General features: G+C 36.9%; 1 protein-coding gene across 1 annotated transcript; it reads right to left on the minus strand.

Moving 5' to 3' along the window:
* Positions 1 to 3,743: 3,743 nt before the first annotated feature.
* IMPA2 (inositol monophosphatase 2) lies at positions 3,744 to 20,480 on the minus strand. The gene is made up of 8 exons (XM_026671945.2): positions 19,900 to 20,480; positions 13,453 to 13,586; positions 11,225 to 11,329; positions 10,250 to 10,295; positions 8,038 to 8,146; positions 5,795 to 5,903; positions 4,927 to 5,078; positions 3,744 to 4,188 (listed from the first exon to the last, which is right to left on the minus strand). The coding sequence occupies exons 1-8, from the start codon at positions 20,005 to 20,007 to the stop codon at positions 4,073 to 4,075; spliced, it is 879 nt and encodes a 292-aa protein (XP_026527730.2). The 5' UTR covers positions 20,008 to 20,480; the 3' UTR covers positions 3,744 to 4,072.
* Positions 20,481 to 23,842: the final 3,362 nt, after the last annotated feature.

Consider the following 23,842-nt stretch of genomic DNA (forward strand, 5'->3'; position numbering starts at 1 on the left):
ATGCATAAGAACTCATGACTGTACAGCTCTTGATTACCTTATACATGCAAAATATTCAATAGGTCACCGTACCAACTTGATAGCCAAATAATTTATGTTGTATTTTTCCACCTAAAAGCTTTTCTGTAAAGTATAGGTAGGCATACTTTTTTTCAAGAATTATACATTTACTCAGGGATAAACAGTAGGAGGCTGTGACAAGAACTCAAAGTGGGTAAGGATATCCACTTTTTTCACATACTGTAACCTTTTTTGGAGGTTTTTCTTCCCAGACATCTGATCTGATTCATTGCACAAAAAATGGAAATTAGCCTACGAGCCTTAGGTTATCTGCTCTGTTATAAAGCATATATAGGAAAATAATGACTAAGAGATTAACTTCCTAGAAACTAATGAAAAATGGAAAATGAAGGGTAGGAAAATTAAGAAGACTAAATGTGAAATTCTTATTTGATGCCTTCATATATAGTTTTTTAAAAAATGCATCTCTGGTACATTGGTAAATTAATATTTTTCACCCGAATTTGCTTCAGACAAATTACTCCTTCAGATTGTTATGGACTTTAATATTATCTTCCGTGAAGAACAATTCACAACCAGGTATGTTCCTTTTGATTTACAGAATGGGAACGAAAACCTAGTTTCCATGATTTCTATTCAGATTGCTACCTACAAGATCACTTTTTAAAGGGATTAATGGGACAGTTAATATGGATCATAGTCAAGTCTAAATCTGGTGCCTATATTCTAGCAATGCATAAAGTTTAGTGAATTAGTCTTCAATAATTACTGATACAACAAAGGCATGTATTATTGTACCCTATAACTATTATTAAGTGTTGTACCTTATGATTTTTGACTCTTGACAAATGTATCTTTTCTTTTATGTATACTGAGAGCATTTGCACCAAGACTTGTGTCCAAAACCTTGTGTGTCCAATCACACTTGGCCAATAAAAGAATTCTAATTCTATCTTTTTTCACATTTAAAGTATTTTCCTCATCACATTTGTAACTAAAGAAAAAATGGGCATGTAGCTTCAGATCACATTTTGCATCTTCTTAACTCAAGCAACATACACAAAAGTTCAGATATAGCATAACATACAGTTTAGTCCTATGTTACTAAGAGCAAATTCTGTTTGAATCTTGTACCCGCCACTAATTTACTCATTAAATTAATCCACTTATGTTTTGTTACATAAGGGGAATATTGGAGGAATGTCTTTGTATAAGGTTTGCAAGTGATATTGAGGAAGTGCTTTTGAACATTCTGAAGTGCTATAGAAGTGCTATTGTAAAATCAAAAGTGCATAAAAGTGCATGCACTATCATTTTTAAACATTTATGTGACAGCAGTTTATCATATTTTATGATCCTGTCCTAATCTCTTATTAATATATTACTTCATGTTTCAGTTCATTTAATGTTCCAGTTATTAAGTTTGTCTGATTTTTAATTGTATCTTGATGACTGCAGACAGAAAGAAATTAAGTGGCAGGAATTTTCTGTTCATAAGGGGAGATGGAAGGGAAATGCTCATGTTTTCTTCATTATTATGTAGTTGGTAAGTGAAGAAAGGCATCTGTCACCAAAGAAGTTGACAGACATTTACTGAAGTAGAATGATCTCTGATGGCTTTTGTTTTTAGTGGTTTTTCACCTGTATTCTTAGGCCCTTCTGGTTTAACTGCACAATACATGCTCTATTATATACATTATCTTCAAAATTTCATTTTTTAAGATATGCCAAATTTCCTAAGTACTCAAACCATAAAGCTCCTTAATATGGAAAAATGAGACAATTGATACAGATAGCACATTAATGGCACAGAAGGGAAGAAATGATTCATTGGCAACTGCTATTGTAACACAATTAACAATGGGTAACAAAGTTCTCATCACACAGTGAAATCTTTGATGAACTTTTGCACACATACAAAGATTAATTCCAGGGAGGCAAATTTTCAGTAATAGAGTTGAATAGAGGAAGAATTTCTTGTTCAGTGGTTCAGTGACTTTAATAATTATCAACATATTCTACAGCAGCTGCAAAAACTAGCAGGTGCAAATTCTTTATTGCAAACATGTATTTAAATGAGGTACTATTGCTCTAATAGGTCTATTCTTAGAATTAAATTTGGTTCCAATCCACTATACATGTTTTTTTTAAACTGGAGAATCTATCTAATTTTTAAAATCTCTCAGAAAATATATCTTCAATATTTAAGAGACTGGGCCAAATTCTTAGCTTCATACATACAGGGATAACTGGCTCAGGTTTAAATTAAATTAATAAAAAGATATTTATTTAGAAGTATCATAAATGCTATTTATCTCCACTGCGTTTAGAACTGAAAGATATTGAGAAAACAAGGTACACTATGGCCAATGTAATATTCTAGCATTTGACAGAACATAGATTATCAGTTTCAGCACTTAATCCATACAGTCGTTGTCAATAACTCTAGTTCACATAAATCTAAAGCCTAATTTTGACAATGAGGGAAAATAGTAAACTATTCCTAAATTGTACTAATTGGAATGCCACGGGGGGCTCATAGGAACTTGTCACAACAATTTATAATACTCAAGCATAGAAAACAAGCATTCAGTGAAAAGATTAGGGTAGGATCCCTTTCATTGTAATTTCTGTTTCTTAGGCATTTATCATGTAACATTTCATTATGTCAACCAAAGTTCTAAAACTTTGCCACCTTATATGCTGCTTATGAAAACTCAGCCCAAGTCATGCCCATTTCCATCCAAGGAAACGGTAGTTCTTGTGACATGTTCAGCCACAATTTTTGTATAACAGTGAGATGTTTCTTTTCAGTTCTGTTACACAGGATAAGCTACAAAGCACTTTTCAAAGAGTACTAACTCAGCATTTCAGGAATTTCTCTGATAGTTTTGAATTTGCTTTGATAGATTATTTTTCTCCACAATAATCATTCAAGGATACACAATGGCCATCTCAGCACATAATAGCACCTGCCTGGGTTTGAAAGCTAAGTGGAGGTGGGCCTAATTAAGATTACAGAAGAAAACTCCTGAAAATATTCAGGGTTTTAGATTAGACTGAAAAGTAAAAAACAAAAACAAATGTAACACTATAGCAATAGCACTTAGACTTATATACCGCTTCACAGTGCTTTACAGCCCTCTCTAAGCGGTTTACAGAGTCAGCATACTATCCTGGAAGAAGGCAACAAAAATAACTTCTGTATTGTTATCAAGAAAACTACATGGATAGATCTATGAAGTCACCAAGAGATGTAACTTGGACATTTGATATCCAGCAGAGGTCAAAATATATATTACTCCATTCATATAATTACCACTGATTATACACTAGGTATCAGACTACCTATGTGCTTAGTAAGAAATTTGAGAATAGTAGCATTTTAGTGAAACTTACATGTTATTTTTAAAAACATGTTATTATAGTCTAGGGTTTGAATCAAGCTAAAGAAGATTTGAATGTTTCAAAAAGATTTTTTTTTTCATTCCTTAGTCAGCTCTTTTAGTATCTGTTTATTTATCCAAGGATAATATAGATTTCTAAGAATATGTATCATTATCATGCTTGTGTGCACCATATAAATAAATGTATCTAACTCAAGAGCTGCTCAGTAGGTCTGCTTTAAATTTAGAAAAAAATAGTAATTTTACTGAAGTATTTTTGGATGAGGGCACTTGAGGCACTACTTGTTCCTTGCCGTGGAACAACAAAAAATACCTGAGATCTGAAACAAAGTTTATTTCTCATTCTATGTAAAACCAAAAACATCTCCACTTTTATTATAGCCTCAAAGAGCTTTTAACATTAAAAAAACATAACTGAAAAATATTCTCATTAAAAAGAGGGAAAGGTCCCAAACACACACACACACACATATGCACACCCACGCGCAGATGCCCAAATACACCTCTTTCACCTTCCTAATATGCAACTTATGTTTGATTTACAAACTGTACAACAAAGAAGTAACAGTTTCTAAAAGCCATCTTAAAAGAAGTACATTTTTTCCAAAAGGCCAGATTTCATATTGTTTTAAGTTGATGTCTGGTCAATTCTCATCATCACGTCCATAGTGAATAGTCTGTATTTCCTGAGCGATGAATGAAGCCATCTCCTGGGTACCTGCTGCTATTACTCGACATGACATCAGATCTAGAGGTCCACCTAGGAGAAAATTTTATTGAAAAATATGTTCTTTTGTGATGAAGACACAAATTATTTCTTGTGTATTCCATTACGTGCATTTAACTGGGACATATATATAGGAAGAACATTACTAAATTTTATTCTGATATGTAAAGTTTCTTGTCAACTGTTTCATTTAATTGATCCCAAGTGCTTGGAAATACCAAATTTTTCTTTTGAATGTTGACTGGTCTTTTTTTTTTTCTCCTGGAAGGAGAAAAAGGTGGAGAACTAGTATGAATAGAACAGAGATTGGCTCAAAGGTAAGGCAGACATTCTATTTCCTAACCTAAAGTCATCTTGATATCACCGAAAACACTTGTGGAATACACGTGGGAAGTTTTGCTTTGAGCCAACCCGTGTTCTATTCATACTAGTTCTCTACCTTATTATGAATTTCCCATCATAATAATACAATAAGGCCTAGGGGCTTCAACTGTACAATAAGCACAGAATTTGCAAACTTTTAAAATTGTACATTAAACCCTTGGAAATACAGAATGGCTTTCATACCTAAGTTAGCTTCCTTCCTTCCCCATTTTTAAGGCAACTACTTGCCATATGGCCTCACACTTTTCTGAACTTTCTTTCCTAAAGATTGGCATTCCAAGAAAGTCTAGAATGAGATTGTGGCAAAAAAAATAAACACTTTTGAATTTGAAGGAGCGGTATCATGTGCAATTGATACTTTATCTTTTTTTAAATATATTTGCTTACCTGATGTATCTATCACAACTCCACCTGCCTCCCTGATAATAACAGTAGCTGCTGCCAAATCCCAACAATGCAAGCCAAACTGGTAATATGCATCTGCAGCCCCAGATGCTAAATGACAGAGTGCCAAAGTAGCACTTCCAATAACACGAACCCTGCAATAAATGTTGAAAAAATTGCAAATAACATTAAACCTTAGCTTTGTTCATAAGCAAGTGATTGTGCAGTGACATACATTTCCAAATATTGGACTCAATGTTTTTACTTGTTTTACAGATTTTATCCTTGATGCCCAGTATGAACATGATATTCTACACAGAAAACACTTTCCTTAAAGAGCCAAATGCAATGAAGATGAAAGTATTTTATAGATTAACATAGCTTATTTTTGTGATAGCAATACCAATAGCACTTAGACTTATATACCACTTTACAGTACTTTTACAGTCCTCTCTAAGCATTTTACAGAGTCAGTATATTGCCCCCAACAATCTGGGTCCTCATTTTACTGACCTCAGAAGGATGGAAAGCTGAGTCAACCTTGAGCCTGGTGGGATTTGAACTGCCAAATTGCAGGCAGCCGACAATCAGCAGAAGTAGCCTGCAGTACTGCACTCTAACCACTGCACCACCGAGGCTCATATGGCATTCAAGAATTCAGTGCAAAAAAGAAGGCTGTGATGGCGCTACTGCATTAGAATAGAATTCTCTTGACATACGAAGGACACTATTGATGGCACAGTCCATATATGTATTTCAATAGGGATGAAACTGTTGATTTGGTTGACTGGATTTCTGACTGCAGTACTTAACCTAAGTATTATATCAACAATTTTCTTGTTATTATTAATTTTACAGGAAACAGAATTACCCATGTGCCTGTGCAGCTAGCAGTCGTTCCATGTTACTAAGAAACACTTTCAGAGTGTCAGGGTCTCGCTTTGGGCCAATCTCAGTTAAAATCAAGGCTTTTGTGATATCTGCAAAAAATGATAGATGTGTATTAATGAACAGCTTACTCTAATTTCTTTTATAAAGTTCTACATCTTTGGATGCACAAATCATTTTCAAGTAGACTTTTTAGAGGCAAAGTTCACATGCCTGCTGATTAAATGGACATGTCTACATTGTTTTCTTGGTTGCAATTTGGAAATAGCTTTCCATTGTTTTGTTTTGTTATGAGGTGTTTTTTTTAAACTTCATAATCTAATCTATAGCATAGGATTTCATAGTGGTCTCCTATCCAAAAATCCAAATAAATTCTGCTAAAGAAAACTAAAAAAAAAAAAAATGTAATGCTCAACATTACAGGTACTTGGTTAGTGACTGCCTCATTTAATAACTGTTCACAATTACAATTGTATTGAAAAAGTAACTTTATGACCAATCCCCACATTTATGACATTTGCAGATCTGTAAAGCAAAGGAAAACTGAAGAAAATAGTAAGCAGTTGCAATTTCACTTAGTGACTGTTTGATTTATCAACCATAGCTAATCCCAGTTATGATTGCTAAACAAGGACTATCTAACCTTTCATTGCCATTCTAGAACTGATTGAAAAATAAATTTTTTATCACTTTATATATTACAAAAAATCCACACTAAACCCAAAAGTTACCGGTATTTGACCACTCAAGTCTAACCCTTGGTTTTTACTTGGACTTGAAGTTCTGAGATTCAAAGGCCATGTGATTTAAAATTTTAGATCTTGCAATAAAGATGATAAAAGAGTGGGAATCTCAGATGCAAATGGTATGTATTTTTGAAACAACATAACAGCTTAATAAACTTTTGTACAACATCCAGTGCTATTCTCGAAATAGATGCAAAACTTTTTAGGGTGAATCACTGTATTGAAAGTTTTGAAATATTTTTTACTAGCATGCACATACAATTTACAATATTAGATATTATTGCACTCAATAACAGGAGGCTTCTAGACAGATTACAAAGTGATTTAAGCAATTCAAACAAAACAAAACCAATTTGTGTGAATGTACAGGTAGTCCTCGAGTTACGACCACAATTGAGCCCAAAATTTATGTTGCTAAGTGAAACATTTAAGTGAGCTTGTGGCCACAGTCTTGCCAGTCATTATGTGAATCATTGCATTTGTTAAGCTAGTAACATGGTTGTTAAGTAAATCTGGATTCACAATTGACTTTGCTTGTCAAGAAGGTGGCAAAAGGGTATCACATGATCCTGGGACACTGCAATCATCATAAATATGAAACACTTGCCAAACATCTGAATTTTGATCATGTGATACTGCAACAACTGTGTGAAAAATGGTCTTATGTCATTCTTTTCAGTGCTGTTGTAACTTTGAACAATTACTAAATAAACGGTTGTAAGTTGAGGACTATCTCTATTTACAAATGTGTATACTCCAGTGAAATGCAAAATGTAGAACAAATTAATGCATAAATGCCTGGGAGAACAAGAATGTCTTCTAATTCATCCTTACAAGACCACCATGAATTAGTTAATTATGCTCTTAAAGTTCTACATTAATAAGACAATTGAGATTATAAATATTAAAGAAATTGTCTGAACTCTTTGAACTGCCAGGGCAAACTGCTAAAAGGTGATTTTATACTATTATCTCCAGAACAATACAGCCTGCTTTTCATAATGTCCTTGCGGCAACTTTAGCATCTGATAGGAGGGTTTCAACCAGTTCAATCCAACTGTAGGCAGTCCTTTTCCACTCTGTCATATTTGAGCTACTTTTGGCTCGCTTGTCTGCCACTGAAGACAGGCCCAACTGAAGGCATCCATAGCAAACTGAGACTACAACAATGCATGGTGATCAATAAGAGAGAATCCTCCTTATGGACTTGTGTCCCAGTGCCTGATGCAAAAGTATAAGCTGCAGTTTCTGTATGAGGTCACAACACATGATTTGTCATTTGCCCTCCATCTACTCTGGATGCCCAGACAGCCAGCAATAGGATTAAACAGAATTTAATTTCAGGGGAGCTGAATTTATAGTGATGCAGCAAAAATATTATTAACCTAAATCATTTATTTTATCTACAATTAGTGACAACTCTATAATATTATACATCTATATACATAAATTTTATAGTGTTTACAAAATCTAAACCAACCTGTCACTTTTGACACCTGAAGCCTTTTGCCATTACAATATGACCCTTGACCTCTTCTACCAGTGTATAATCGTTCTTCAATGCAGTGATAAATTACACCAAATTCAAGCTTTAGGTTTTAAGAAAAGAAAAGGAACATGAATGCAATTTGCATTATATCATTATAAACAAATCTCTTTTAACTGCATAAGATTGCAGTTTACACTATTTTGATTACCCCAAATATTCCTTATGATAAAAGCTACAGGAAATTAAAAATACCATCCCCTTATATAATGGCTAATTTTTACACCACAGTTACTAAATGAGAAATACAAGAAGCGTCTTCTGCAGAATACTCACTGCAAGCATAAACACTTATCAGATGTGCCTATCATGTTCTATCAAGACAGATCATATGTAATTTACCCCAAAGCAATTATCAGTTTACAGAAATAACATGAAAGGTAATTATGCTTCCAAAGTTTGCATGATGCAACATTTTTGCTACCGCAACATTTTTATGGCTTTCATCATTGTCTAGCAGTTAAAGTGGATGTCAGCCAAGCAAAATTGTTAAATTGAAGTAAGGAGAAAGAGCTCTTGTTATTTTTTTGTAGGGAAACCCAGTTCAATAGATCACCTGTTCTAAAGGAAGGGTATAAAAACCATATACATCCTACCAACATTGTTTATAGAAATCCAGACAAATACTCTACAGCAGGGGTCACCAACCTTTTGGACTTCAGGGACCACCAAACTCAAAAATTTTAAATCCCACGGACCAGAGACCCTGGGAAAATCCCCCAAAAAAGTCTGCAGGAAAATTCCCCTCCCCGTTTTCCTATCGATTGATTATTCTTTATTTTGGATCGCAGGATACCGTTTCCAGCTCCGTTCTCAGGGGGAGAGAGAGAGAGAGACTTTTGGCTTCATGCAAGGAAAGCAGCAGAAGCAGCAAGCAGTCTTTTTTTCTCTCCCCCAAACTTCGCCAGAATGACGCAGCCTCTTGGAGCAGGATGCCTTTCAGGGTCCCAAAGACTCATTTCTGGCGGAGTTTGGGGGAGAGAAAGAAAGACTTTTGCTGCTTTCCTTGTGTGCAGCCAAAAGCAGAAGAAGCGGAAAGAAGCAGCCCGGTGGCCAGGTGAGACATGTGGGTGAGTGGGGCAAGCTTCCCCCCCTCTGCCCTTCCCCCCTCACCTCACTACTTCATGTTGTTTGCAATGCAAGCGATGCAAGACTTGTGTTCCCGTGGGCCATGTGGATGGAGCAGCCTTGTATCCCCATGCAGCCTGGATTAATTGCTTTGGGGGGTGACATTTCTCTGTGGACCACCAAAATTTTCTCACGGACCACCAGTGGTCCCGTTCCACTGGTTGGCAACCACTGCTCTACAGTGTGGGTGTCAAACTCAAGGGGGGGCCAAACCTGGCTCGTGGGACCACCCTGGAAACAGTCAAAGACAGGGCCGCAGTGTCTCTGTCAGTGAAAATGGAGCTCGGGAGGGCTACCCTCCCGAGCTCCATTTTTGCTGGCAGAGGGTTGCAGGAGGCTGCCACAGGTAAACATGGAGCTTGGGAGTGCGATTTTTCTGACAGTGCTCAGGCTATCACAGGCACCCCCAACATGTGTAATGTGGAGCTGACCATGTCCCCTGGCCACGCCTCCCCCAAGGTCAAACACAACCCTGATGCGGCCCTCAATGAAATTGAGTTTACACCCCTGCTCTACAATAACATGAGAAGATAGAGAACACAGAGAACTATTAATCCTGTGATTTGATGGATAGACAGCACTGCTGGTCTATGATAGCAATCAACCAATTTGATTGATTGATTGGTCATTTGCTTAAATACTATGCCCTTTCCTAAATGCGTATACTTTGTAAGTATAGCCCACTGATTGCAATTTAATGTAAGGAAAAAGGTTTAGGTTAAGGGGTGCTTCTGTAACTGTTTTTTGCAACACAGTGTTCTGTATGGCTAGAACAGATATCCAAAACAGTCTTAGTTAAGAGAAAAATCATTTATAATTTTTATGTAAAAGCATCAAAATGGTTTGAATATGATAAGTAAGTTTATGCATTGAAATATATATTTCCACAACTATCACAAGATAAATTGGAAAAGTGTTGCCTAAGAATTATTCAGGTGTATTTACTAAATCTGGTTTCCCCCGTTTTTTTAACAGCTGCCACTAAAGCCTATCCAACTTACAGAACATTATTTTATACCTCTTGCTTGACAGCAAATCCAATGCTAACAGCTACAGTTGGAAACCTGTGTAAATAAATACATTATATTTGTTAATAAATTTTCTGAACAATGACTTTTACCATATCAACACTGCGATAGTATTTGTTCATTGGTTCTCAGGCAAGAAATCTTACTTTTTTGTATTTAGATATTAAATTCTAATTTTTTATATAATTTTAATTGTCGGAAAACTGATTTGCATCCTGATCCTAAAGACAGTTTTGTGACTTTTCCAATGATTAATTATCTGATTCTCCATTCTTTAAATCTTAGGAATCTATGCAACCAATTAGCTGCTGTTCGTATTCCCTGCTGCCTTCATAGGACATTTTTGCACCAGGAATAGACTAAGAGAGAACGGCAGCTGCTTTTCTAAAATAAATGTTAGAGTTCAAATATGATTTTTGTTGTTCAGTAGTAGTATAAATATTAAAGTATTAAATATTAACGTATTAAATATTAAAGTAGTATAAATATTAAACCCTATTACAATATTTTTTAATATGCATAGACTTTACAAGTAAATTTGATGTAATCCTGTGCAGAAATTTGCTTGGTGCAAAATATGCATAAGATGAGTTATAAGCTCCATGTCAGGCCCAAGAATAATACATAGTGATTCTTTTCTAAAGTGAGTTCTTTATTGTTTCCCACCTGCAGACAAAATCTTGCCAGACTGAGCATTTTACTGTTTGCGTGCACAATATACTCTATAGCTATTATGGAGTGGCTGTCTTCAGCCTCTTTCCCCCATGTATACAGTAGTTGCCTCTTGCTTCTCCGGAATGTAGCCCTTTCCTCCTGGGACTCAATCTCCTTCTACATTTTATCACACTTTGTGAAGCTAGAAGGGATTCAACACACACAGAAATTCCACTGATACTTCAGGCATTTAAAGATGCTTGACAATCTGGCTTGTGTTGTTTGATGCAAGGTTTTCACCTTATCTTTACCTATGTACGAAATTGCAGGTGCCATCAATAGGATCAATAATCCAGGTTGGACTGTCATTGAGTATGCACTTTGAACCAGCAGCAGTAGCTTCTTCTGCAATAAACCTAACATTGATATAGACAAGACTCAAATTAAAAAACTTTGAATTAAAGGTGCATTTGAAGCAGTTGCCGATGTACTGTTAAATAAAATAGGTTCCAACCTGAACAGCATACTAGGAATTGGCATTAAAACTTTCTCTGTTACATATATATTTAAATGAAAGAAATTTAAAACATTGTAACCAAATGATCTCAAGAAGGCTTTAGAGACTAAAAGTTCTTATACACATGCCAAGATCTTAATGAATGACAAATCTACATGTTTCATGCAAAAATGCAGTGATTGCTTCTTCATCTTACTCTGCAACATTCTTCCTTTGGTTGACAGCTGGAAGAACATTTCCAGGGTCTATGAATCACAGGCTTTTTCTTTGAACAATGTACAGTTCATTTATTTTTACAAATTAAAGCAAAATCAGCTTTTATTTCCTCTCAAAGAATATGCTGGAGGGAGAGGAGGCTTTCAGGTTAGGAATAGAAAGCAGCTTCTTGCAGCTCTTCAGAAATTTATAAGATTGTAGTCCCAGCCCACCCGTTGTAAACAATAATTAAAAAAACAAAAACAAAACCTGAATAATTGCCAAAAAAAGTCTAGACTGTAATCATTTAGAACTGGAACCTTAAAGGAAACCTTAAATCTGGATTTACAACAAAAAAGACAAAAAAATAAAACAAGAACGCCACAACTGAGATTGGCATACATCCATTTTAGAATAGTCTGAAAATGTCTCTGCGCCCCTAGTTCAAACTAAAATCAGTGAATATTCTTATAAAGAGATATACTTTTATTATATTCTGGAAGTGTATGAAAAGCATTATGAAATTTGTTATGCTTTGGAAAATAGTATTCTTGCATTATTTCCTCTAAATGTTCTCAAATAGTGTTGTAAGGTTAACCATATACATCTATTATATTTATATTTTAAGCATCATGCAAGGACTAAGACCAAAGAAATACAGCAAGTCCCCCCTTTACCTATTAAGCTCATGCAGTGGAGAATTTGTACCAAGTGACTTTAAAATGATGTTCTGTGTATTTATTGAGCACATATTTATAAAGTTAGTTACTATAAATATAGATCAGTGTGTTTCAAACTTCACAACTTTAACGTGTGTGGAATTCTAACCCTGTTAATAACTCTCCTTTAAATTTTCAAACTTAAAAAGGCAAAATGAAACTGTTGGAAAATGTAACTCTTCCAACTGTTTATCTCCACTACTCCTGGCTTTGCTTTCATCTGATGCATGGACAATGAATTTGGTCTCTACGAATTTCCTAGCATACTGGTACACTCAATAGATGTTTGTAGCAGAAAAAGTCAATTGCTGGCAAGTATGGTAGCTTGAAAATCATTTCTACATGTAGCTTTGCAAATCTTCTACCATATCCTGGAGAATTGTTTCATCTATAGCAGGGGTATCAAACTCACGTCATCACGGCATTGTCATGTGATAGATCGTGACTTTTTCTCCCTTTACTAAACCAGGTGTGGATGTGGCCATCATGTGATGCATCCGGCCTGCAGGCTGCGAGTTTGACACTCCTGATCTATGGCAATATTTTTCAAATTTGGCAACTTTAAGATGTGTGGACTTCCACTCCCAGAATTCTCCAACCAGCATGCTCAGATGAAAGCAGAGCTAAGAGTAGTAGAGATATAGCTGTTGGAAGAGCCACATTTATCAAGCATTTCATTCTTGCTTCTTAATTTATGTTTGAAAATTTGAAGCAAAATTAATCACATGGATTAGAATCCTGGCTAAAATTAGCAAACTTGCTCATATAACTAAAGCAGCTTAAAAGTACTAAAACAAAACAAAACAAACCATTTGTACAAACCACCTTAACCACAAGTTATGATCCAGGTTCAGAGAGCACATGAAATCCAATTCTACTGGGGCTCAGGGTGTTTAAGTACCAGAACATTTATGTGACAACATAACACATCCAGAGCTATATTTGATAGGTGGCTATTGCCAATTTATACTCTCCAGAAAATGTTCCTGCATGTGAAATATGCTTGTTTCATTCAAATATATTACTTATGAAGCACATCTGTTCACGTAATTATGATTTTCATTCATTTAAAACATCAGCAGTACGATAATGCCATGGCCAGACCTACCTGTGAGAGGGAAACTTTTCTTTCAATGCAGAAACAATTAAATTTTCCACCAAGTGATCAGTTTCAGTTACAAGATCTACTGCAGATGTTTTGGTAGAGACTTGCTTTTCCTCAGTAAGAGCTTTTCTAATAATCTAGAAAGAAAATATTACATACTGTTTTACAGATTTTTCCCATTATTTCTTAAAAACTGCATTAAGTTCTCAATAGAAATAAGTGATAAAATGCCCACAGTAACTTCTAAAATGATACCATGTGTAAAGTACAGTATTTTATTCAAGAAGATTCTGGTGTTGATTAACATAACTACCTTATTTTTCTGTTAAATTTTCTTCATTAATGGCTGCTATTTAGATGCCACATTTTTGCCTCACAATTAACACTTCATCACTGTATAAATGTACATATTGTGAATTCAGTAACTGCTATATTAGTGTTTCAATCGCACATTATTTTTAACAAAATCAGAAGTAAATATTTTGCATACTATCACAACTACATAAAATGGACTGCTTTGGACTTATTTAAATTGAGTTAAAATAAGTTAAATGGGTTAAATTAAGATTGAACTGAGTCCAGAACTTGGTCCTTAATGAGTGTATAAGTGACATTCTGTAATTTTATACAGTCTGTACCGTGAACATTGTTACTATAAGAATAATTTTGGTTTCTGCTAAAGCTTTTATATAGACAATTTTCTAGAGGCCTAGAAAAATGGGCCAAATAAAACATACATGATACAAAAATACAAGCCCTATAATTTCTTCATTTTTTGATTCTCTTTATACTGCCAAATGTTATCTTTTAATCCTTTGCACTTTCTTTTGGAGTAGAGCATTAATTCAGGCTAAAATGACCATAGTAGAATATCCAGAACTGACTTCCATTATAAATTCTGTTCTAAAGGCATGTAAGTAGAAATATTTTTAAAGTAAACTCAAGGAAAAAGGAATGTCTTTAAAAGAGCAAGGAGAAGCTAAGCATGACTGAAAGCATCTGTTATTTCACAGGAATGTAAAATAAGTGCTTGGGCTGTAATCTTTATTTTAAATCCTTATTTAAAAGAAATCCTGTGAACTTACATATATTTACTTGACACATTCCCATGGATTTCAAACAAGGCATATTTAGTTATGACATTCTGGATTCATGGCCATTTACAAAGCTACATAAAAAGCATAAATATGGTTTCAAAATTCACCCAGTCCCAATTTGAGATTTAGAGAACTGTGAAATAGGATAGTCTTAAAGGCGGTCAGGGAAGTTATGGTTGGGAACTCCTGAGCTAACACTGGAACACACTCAAAGAAGCATCATACTCTTGTCTATCCCCTCCTTTAAACTCACACGTGAAGGGGAAATTCTCAATATTCCCCATCAAGATGAATAAAGTCGGTACTACCTTAAATAGGTGGTCCTGTGGCTGGTCTTGAAACGATGCAATACAAGCATTTACAGATTAAAAACAGCACCTTGAATTGTATTTAGAAAACTACTAGAAGATTACTAGAAGCTCTCATCCACTTGGAGACAGGCGTTTGCATTCTGTATCAACTACAGTTGGGGTAGCTTTCTAAGACAAGCACTTGAAAACCCATTGTAATGCTCTACCTAAGAAGTGATGAAGGCATAAATGATCATTGCCAGGGCATCATACTCCAGGTAAGTCCATAATTGATGTACCAGCCAAATCTAAGTAACCCTCCTCCTCTTCTTGCTTATACAGCTATAACTGTGAGTGTAGGAGGCCCCAAGTCACTGAACGGCTCCTTTAGATTGAGTGCCTCCCTATCTTGAGTCATTACTGGGGTATACTAATCATTAATGGTTTCTGGACAACTAGCATGTTTGTCTTACAGTGATTCATTCTTGGTTTGTTTTTTTCCCCCTGTCCAAATTCTAACAGCCTCCAAACAAGGAGTCAGGACCTGCATCCTCAGCCCAACCAACGTTATGTGTATAATTTGATATAATTAGCCCTCTGGTGATCCTGCATCCTGTACCAATGGATTACTTTTTCCAGAAGATTCATGTAGTTGTTAAATTCACAGAAGGATAAGGAAACAAAAGCCTAGATCACTTCTAAGTTTGTTATTTATATACAATAGATTATATATTTTATATGTGGCCCAAGACAATTCCTCTAAACTCAATGTAGCCCAGGTAAGTCAAAATATTGGACAACCATGTGGTAGAGCATTTTCCACAAATTATCCTGTTCAGAATTAGAAGCTGAAGTGAATCTCAGTTACCCTCAAAGAGCTAATCCAATCATGACCATCCTGTGCAAAGTCCAGGCTGCAGAAAATTTAAGCAATTTTATATATGAACCCCCCCCAGAATCTCACATGGCTTTCGAAGAGAGCATTCTGCTTTGTGCCCCTCAAAAGAATGCAAGCACCCACACAAGGGCTGCAGAGGCACAATCTGTAATTGCAATAAGAAGCATTATTTTGCCATACTTACTCATACAGTGTAACCCCAAATATGAACAATTACTTGTATCTAGTCTAATCTGCTCTTGGTTTTTGTCCACTACTACTCTAGGTGTGTCTTTCTGCCACCTCATCCCTCAGAACTAGCACACAGGAATAATCCAGGATGGGCAGGATTTCATACATAAAATATGGAATTAGCGACTGGTTGGAGGTTATTTCATTAAGTGTTCTGGTTACTTCAATATTCCAAAAATTGCTCAGGCACTCAAAAGAACCACCTACCAGCTTACTGAGGATATCCCTAAGTGCTCTCTGGAATCCATTTAGATTCATTAGGCTCTGGACCAGACTGCCAAACACTGTAGGTCCTACCATCCTGCAGAGCATCTTGGCAATGAAGAGATTTATAACAAACAGGGATCAAGCTAACTACAGCAAAGATTTAATCTTTATCTTCCATTATCAGATGATATGTCAACTGCTTGTAGATGAACACTGTATCTAGTATGGCACCAAAACTGCCTGGAGTTGTCATGAAGTCTCATGGAATCTTCCCTCGGAGGCAGAAGTTTTCCAAATGAAAAGCGATGAGCTTTCTACCTCTTGCTCTCCAATAAGCTCCAAGAGATCACAAAAACACTCTGCTGTGCAGCAAGGTATACAGTACACAAGAAAAGTTTCTAATTTGCCCTGTTGTCCAAAATCACAAATAGGCATGCACAACTTGTCACTTCCAGACCAGACCCTCTGGTCACTATTAATTCCAGACAATCATTTCTACCCAAAATCACCTACTATTGATCACTTGCTAATGCAGGACCTGGACATGACGGAGAAGATTTCCGAGAGGCCAATATCACAATGCAGATCCCAATACTGTAAATATATGCCAGGTGAGCATATCAGGTTTGTATGCTCATCCATAACCAAATTGTGGAGACATATGATTTTATCCTGTATAAATTTGGCATTAATCAGCAAAAAAGTTCCTGGGCTGAAAAAGCTGGCCTCTTTTTAGGAACACATTAATAAACTCAATAGGGCATACAGGAACACGTGCGAAATAGAATATTCAGGTTATCCAACTGCTATTTGGAAGGCCACAAGTAAAATCCAGTTCATAGACAGTCATCATCACAATTAAAAATCATTTTTATTGTTATTGTGTTTCAAGAGGTAAAAGAACTTGTCAGAAATATACAGGATATGCAAACCACATTTCCTTTCCTCCCTACTATTGCTAGAAAAAGATAGCAATGTACCTTAAGCAACTAAGCCATAAGCAACTACTCTAAGCATATACTATTAATAGCATGTAAACTTTGCCCTATAAAGTAACAAAAAAGGAGTTGCAGTAGTTGGCAACTCACCACTTTGAGAAACTAAAAAAAAATGATACTGACCAGACTCTTTGGCTCATGAAGTGTTTCATCTAACAGGCCCAAAGATCAAAGACATGACAAAACAAGATTTATCAAATCCACTGATAATTATCTTTTCTTGCTAATACATGTGAGTACAAAGTATTCTGCAAAAAAACAGCTACAACTACCGTGTTTCTCATATAATAAGGCCGGGTCTTATTTTTTTTTGAGCCCCGAAAAAATGGCTAGGTCATCTTTTGGGGTGACTTAATTCCCCCCTTGCATCTTTGGGCAGGCGGGTGGCGACAGCTTGGATGTTGACCTCGGCGCTGGTGGGGCACTTTGTATCGGGTCAACGCAGGCAGCACCATATCCAGGTGTGCAACAAAAGTACTTCCTAACGGCAAGCCCTCCCACCATTTCCCCCATTTCTCATGTTTTAATATAGGCCTTAATTTGGGGGGAGGGGCTTAATTTCATTTCATGCCTATAAAACATGCTGGGACTTCCTATTGGGGGAGGCCGTATTGTTGGAGAAACAGGGTATATTGCATGACGATTTTGAAAATCTTGGAAAGAAGCCAAGATCCCCAGGCTCAGTGATATCCAGCCTTTTAGTTCATGAAAAGGGGAAAGAATGTTGTAAATCAGTGAATCAGGGGCATTTTATTTCTAGGACCCTTGTCTGAATCATCTAGGTGCGAGATTGTTGGAAGAAGATGGGTCACATTTCACTAGGACTAGTAAAATTGTGTTTCACTAAAGGATGATAGATGGAAACAAAAATCCTGAAGGGCCTCTCACATAAAGGCTTGTACATTGTAAGAAGAAGCAATGTTGCTGAAATGGGGCTTTTAAATCATTAAAAGAAAACAGAATGAGGAATAAACGTCATGGTCATTATTGTCTATACATTAATGCTAAGAGCGTGGAAAATAAGACAAGTTTGGGCTCTCAGCATAAAAAGGCATATATGACTATAATAAACATAACAGAGAACTGGTATGATGACTTTATCACCTGTACAGTAAAATATGTTTATTAAGTATAATGGAGACATGGTACGATGACTGTATTCCTGAAACAGAGCAGTAGAAGAACACAATTTGTTTGAAAGGAATAAAAGAAATAGAAAGGGAAGAGTGCACTTAACAGATAAAAACAACACTGTGTTGGTGTTGGCTAACCCAACCCAAAAAATAGCTAACTACTTGCAAGATTAAATATGGATTGTATACAGAGCAAGGGTATGGATGCAAGGGTATAAATATAATATTGTACTCCACTTTATAGGCCCCCTCTCTTTTGCAGTAGATGCTATCGCTATGTAATTAACAAAATGATTGGTTGATTTTTCCTCTCCTAAGAGGTTAATGTTTACTGGACAGTTTAAACTGAAGAAAAACTAAAATAAAAAATGTTGTGCTCATTCTTACTTGGGAGAATAGAAATACTATGTCCTCTTAGCATGCCAGTATAAAAATCTGATATAGGAAGAAAACACTTGTAAAAATTTATTATCCAATGATTGTTACTGGTACTTATTTGTGGCACAGAATTTCTCAGTGATCCTTATTTTTCCTTTTTAAGGCATAATTAACAGCTCTTGACATTCAATGTGAAGAGCTCAGTTTTAAAAGCAATTGAAACCTGAAATATCAAGGTTCAGGTTCATCTTCAACCAGGGAAACTCACTGGATAATACTGAACTGAGAGCTTATTTTACAGAATTGTCATGAGAAAAGCAGAGAAATTCACCATCCTATCTCCTAGAAGAGTGTTAATATTAACACTCAAGGATTGATAAGACTACCCAGTGTTGTTATTCATTGCAGTACATGCAGTACTGTTAGTTAATATTTATTAAATTAAATGTGTGTCAGTGAACAGTCTGAAACTTCATGAAGATAGATCCATAGAGATAACATATGTTAACCCTTCAAATAATATTGTGTAAAGGTGAATTTAAATACGCTGGTTTCACTTTCTGTGATTTACTTTACTTGGGTAGCTGCATTTCCTAAGTTTCAATCATCCAATGAAAATGAGTATCTGTACCAAACCAGGATGACACCAAAATGATAAAATATATGCCGACACCCAAGTTTATTAGAGCAAAAGTGCTTCTTTTCTCATGATATACAATCACCAGATTCTTTTACATCTTATCCTAAACTAAAGGAACATGTAGATTGTGGATTTCTGCACTTATTTAGGAGTAACTGAAACACAATGAACTGGACGGATTTGCACCCAAATCAGCATATTTGAATTACCACAAAGTGCACCCATGTACTTCTTTTCTCCAACCTGATCCCCTTCAAATACAATTCTCTGAAAAACGAGCTCAGTGCATTTGAAGGGATCCATGTTGGTGAAGGCTGGCTTGTGTACTGGTAGGTTCCCAAGATCTGCACCCAGCTGCAGCTGAGCAAGAAATCTCGACGTAAATCTTACAAGTGCGGGGGGGGGGGGGTAGCCTGCTTCGTTTACCGATGCCCCAAAATGGAGATGGAGGGGGAGGAAGAGAAGAGAGCAAAGAAAGTTTGATATGCTTGCTCCCCACGTGTGGCCTGACCCCGAAGCCCCTTATGCGACAGCCACCCTCTCCCCCCCCGCCCCCCCACGAAGCAGCTTCCGCTCACCTGTCCCGCCTGGAGCGCGAGCTGCACCGCCGCCTCCTGGCACTCTTTCCAGGGGTCGTCTCCGCCGGCGGCCGCTTTGCCTAATCCTCGCTGCCTGCTGGGGTTCATGATTACCGCCGCTCCTTCTCCTTCTCCGCGCCCAGGATTCCCCCGCCTCCTCCCACGTTTGCGAGGGTCTCCGCGGAAATAGGAAAAGCGGGGAGGGGGCGTCAGTGCAGCAAGTCCTTGAACTTTCTCCGGCGCTTGAGGGGGCTTCCCTCACTCGGGCTAAGGAGGGGGGAATGTTTACTTCACAGCCCCGCGGAGCGTCTCCTCCCCACTTGCAGAAGCCTTCCCCTCCCCACAGCCGCTCTTCCTGCGCCGCCGCCGAAACCACTAGCCCTGACTGCCCTCTTCAGCCGCCTCGGTCGCCGGTACAGAGGAAGGCGGGAGAGGCTCCACTGACACAGAGCCCGCCTTTCTCAGCCGACTGGCCATGCTTGCCGCCCGTCTCGAGGAGAAACCGCCCCTCTCCGCGCCCAGCGCTCTTGCTGACACCTAATTTTAGGACATTGCGCTCAGGCTGGTTCCTCACGTAGCTCGCGAATCATGGGCGCGGGTGGGCGTTTCTAGGGCAGTAGGATGTGATTCACAGGAAGTTCCTCGTATCTTGTTATTTTAAACTCCCTTTCCCCCTCCCCCCTTTAAAATTTGAATTCAGTCTTTCGCTTTTTCACCCTCCGGGAAAGCAGGGCTTGTGCTGCTTTGCAGGTCATTTATTTTTTGCAAGGCATCGTTGGCTGCTGGCAATGCAGTTCTTGAAAATTCGCATTTTGCCCGATTGTCAGGTTAGGCTGGCGTTCTTGTCGTGAAAGGCAATTCGTTTCATTTGTTTATGATTGCAGAAATTAATACCCACCCTTTTAAATACAAATTCCCCGCCTCAGGAAACTGCGTAAGGCCAACTGACAGCAAAAAAGCGAGTTCGGCTCTTCCAAACCTAGTCTTTCCAAGGTTTTTTGCTAAAATGATTAAATTATGATGGAATTGAATTATTCCAAGGGGCAAGATAATATCTCTTTCGATGAAAATATTCACCTTATTTTTATCAGAATGTTCTTTCTAAAAAAGAACTAAGAAAGTTAAAGGCTCCTCTCCCGCCGTTCTGTGATTGGTCAGATCCGCCAGACAAAATCGCCTTATAGGACATTTATCCAGCGCGCAGAAAAGATTTTGAGTTCAACGAAAAACATGGCAAGTGACTTTTACTATCTTAATGTTAAATTGACTAAAATTAGTTAATAGTAAGCAAGTAAATGGTAAGTCAATGTTACTTGGAATGTTGATTTACTTCTTTTTCATATATTAAACGAATTTATTACAAACAATGACCACGCAGAAGTAGTGTGAAGTTGGAGGAAAAGAAAATCCACCCTTCCTTTCTAAAGCAAATCTCTAGGAAGTGGCCCTGTTGGATAATCTAATACTGGATTAGTCTGCCTACTACAGCTTATGTGTCAACCAGAATTGTTCACCTGTTTATAAAATAAAGTGAAAACTGTTTCCTAGATCTTGTTAAATCCATCTGGCCATCTCTTGGGTTTACAATATCGAAGCTTGGCTGTTTTCTTGCAGAAGTTTCTTTAGGCTAGGTAACCTCAGTGTTAACCTACTCTGATAACAGTGTTCGGCCATACATGAGAGCATCTATTTAGTTTCGACTACTTTAAGGATTCAGGATTAAGATCAGGATTTCATATGAGTTGGTGTTGGCAGGTGACAATTGCTATAATATGGAGAGGGGGGAAATTAAATATGCCAATTCCAGGCTGGTAAGATTAAAAGAGCAATAGGGGGAAAAGAAGGGGGACAAAGCATGACTAAACAGTGTGTTTTTATTCATGCTTTATCAATAGTTCTTTTTTTCCTATTCTGATTTTCTATCTGTTACAAACTTAAATAAAAAATCCATTTTGAGATTACAAGAACTAAAACTGTTTCTGAACTAAGTATGCTCTTATAAATATTTCTAGTGGAAGTTTTACCAGCATTTCACTTACATCTACACTCCACTCTAGGAACCTTCACACTAGATAATTCTTCATGAGCTACCAGTATTTTCAAGTACTCCAGTTGTCTTTTGGAAAAAGCATCTTTGGGACAACCATGACCTGGGGAATTGAGAATCTCCATAGATGGTCTTGAAATCACATTCTGAAAGTTGTACTGAGAATTACAGGATCTTTATCAAATGTTTTTATAAATGTTAAGTACAGTTTTTAAAAATATACTAAATATTGTTTATAAAATAGGAATATGAATTATAGACAAAGCTATATATTCTTTCCACCTTTTGCTGTACTTTTATTTATTTCAGAGTTGTGTTTTTCAAATGCTAGGCAGAGCCCTTTATAACATCTTATGCTCCTGATGACTATATGGACACATCTCTTAAGTATTAGGTATGTTCACCCCCTTGAGTTATAAAAGTAATTAAGACAGGATAAAAATGAAAATAAATAACAAGGGGTTTGTGCCTCATTTCTTCCAATATGCTTTTTGACTTCCCAGCCTATAACTCTGGAATTTCCTGATCATTTCTTATTGAAATATACTGGTCTGACCCTAATTAGTTTTTTTCCAAGCACACCAAGGTGTGCTAAATGCTATCACTTGCTCATATCTTTCACTTGTTGTTAGTTGCAAAGTTGTGTCCGGCCCATCACAACCCCGTGGACAACGTTCATCCAGGCCTTCCTGTCCTCTACTATATTCTGGAGTCCATTTAAGCTCACGCCTACTGCTTCAGTGCCACATCATTCTCTGTTGTGCCTTTCTTCTTTCTCAGCATTATGCTCTTCTCAGTAATTTGATTTCTCAATTATATACTCCATATTTAAATAACCTTAGCTGGGTACTTCCAAATAGGAAACTCTTCCAAGTGGGGCTTTTATCATGCAATCATTCTGTCTCACTTCCAGAATTTTTCAAAGTCCCATACAGTATGTAGTCATGTGTAACCCTCTTTTGTTTTCCCACTGCAGAAAATCTAAACAATTAACATATATTATATTCTTTCGAGGTTACTCTCACTTATTGCACATCTTTGCTACTGAAAGACTTTTATTTGCATACTACTGATTTTTAAAGGGATTCTACTCTGACTTAATGAGAATCAGTGCTTAAGGCATCAGGGAGACTCTAAGTTCTAGTTTCCGCCTCAGGCACAAAGCCAGCTAAATGATCCAATCACTTTTTGTCAACCCTAGGCAATGGCAAACCATTTCTGAAAAATCTTGTCAAGAAAATTGAAGGGAATTGTCCAGGAAGACTCTGAGAATTGGACATGATCAAACAGAAGAGAGAAAAAACCTGCTGGGTTAGTACTAAGGTTTCTAGAGACAGTTCATGCTCCATGCGAAACATTTTTGAAATCTTCCAAATAGGTTTTTGAGTGCAATTCAAGGTGCTGGTTATCATCCATAAACTCCCATGTGGCATAAGACCAGGTTATTTGCAGAACTGCCTGCTCCTGGCGGTATATGCCTATCCCATAAGTTCCAGTAAGTAGGCAACATTCTGGCTTTCTTTATTGAAAGAATTCCATTATTATGGAACTCAGGAAGTATCCCCTTGTGTAGTGGCACCTGCCCTTTGGAACAATCTCTCCTCCAATTCTGCAGGCCTTGGGAATGTAGTCAAACTTTGTTCTTGCCCCAGCTTTGGGGTTAGGCTGAAGTGTAGAAGTGTTCAATTCTGTTCATTTTATTTAATGAGTTGTAATGAATTATATTATGTATTATGATTTGGACAGGGTTTTTTAGTATCCTTCCCAGATTCAAATAGTTACATTGGGCAGCTATATAAATGCTAAATAGATTCCTAAGAGTATGGAAAAATTACAAAGCTGTTTCTAAAGCTCTCAGACTCCACCAATCCATTCTTAGTGAAATGAAATTGAGAA

The sequence above is a fragment of the Notechis scutatus genome, chromosome 3 (assembly GCF_049901735.1).
Source record: "Notechis scutatus isolate UNSWTSFEM ecotype Mainland chromosome 3, rNotScu1.2, whole genome shotgun sequence".
In the NCBI taxonomy this organism is placed as follows: domain Eukaryota; kingdom Metazoa; phylum Chordata; class Lepidosauria; order Squamata; family Elapidae; genus Notechis; species Notechis scutatus.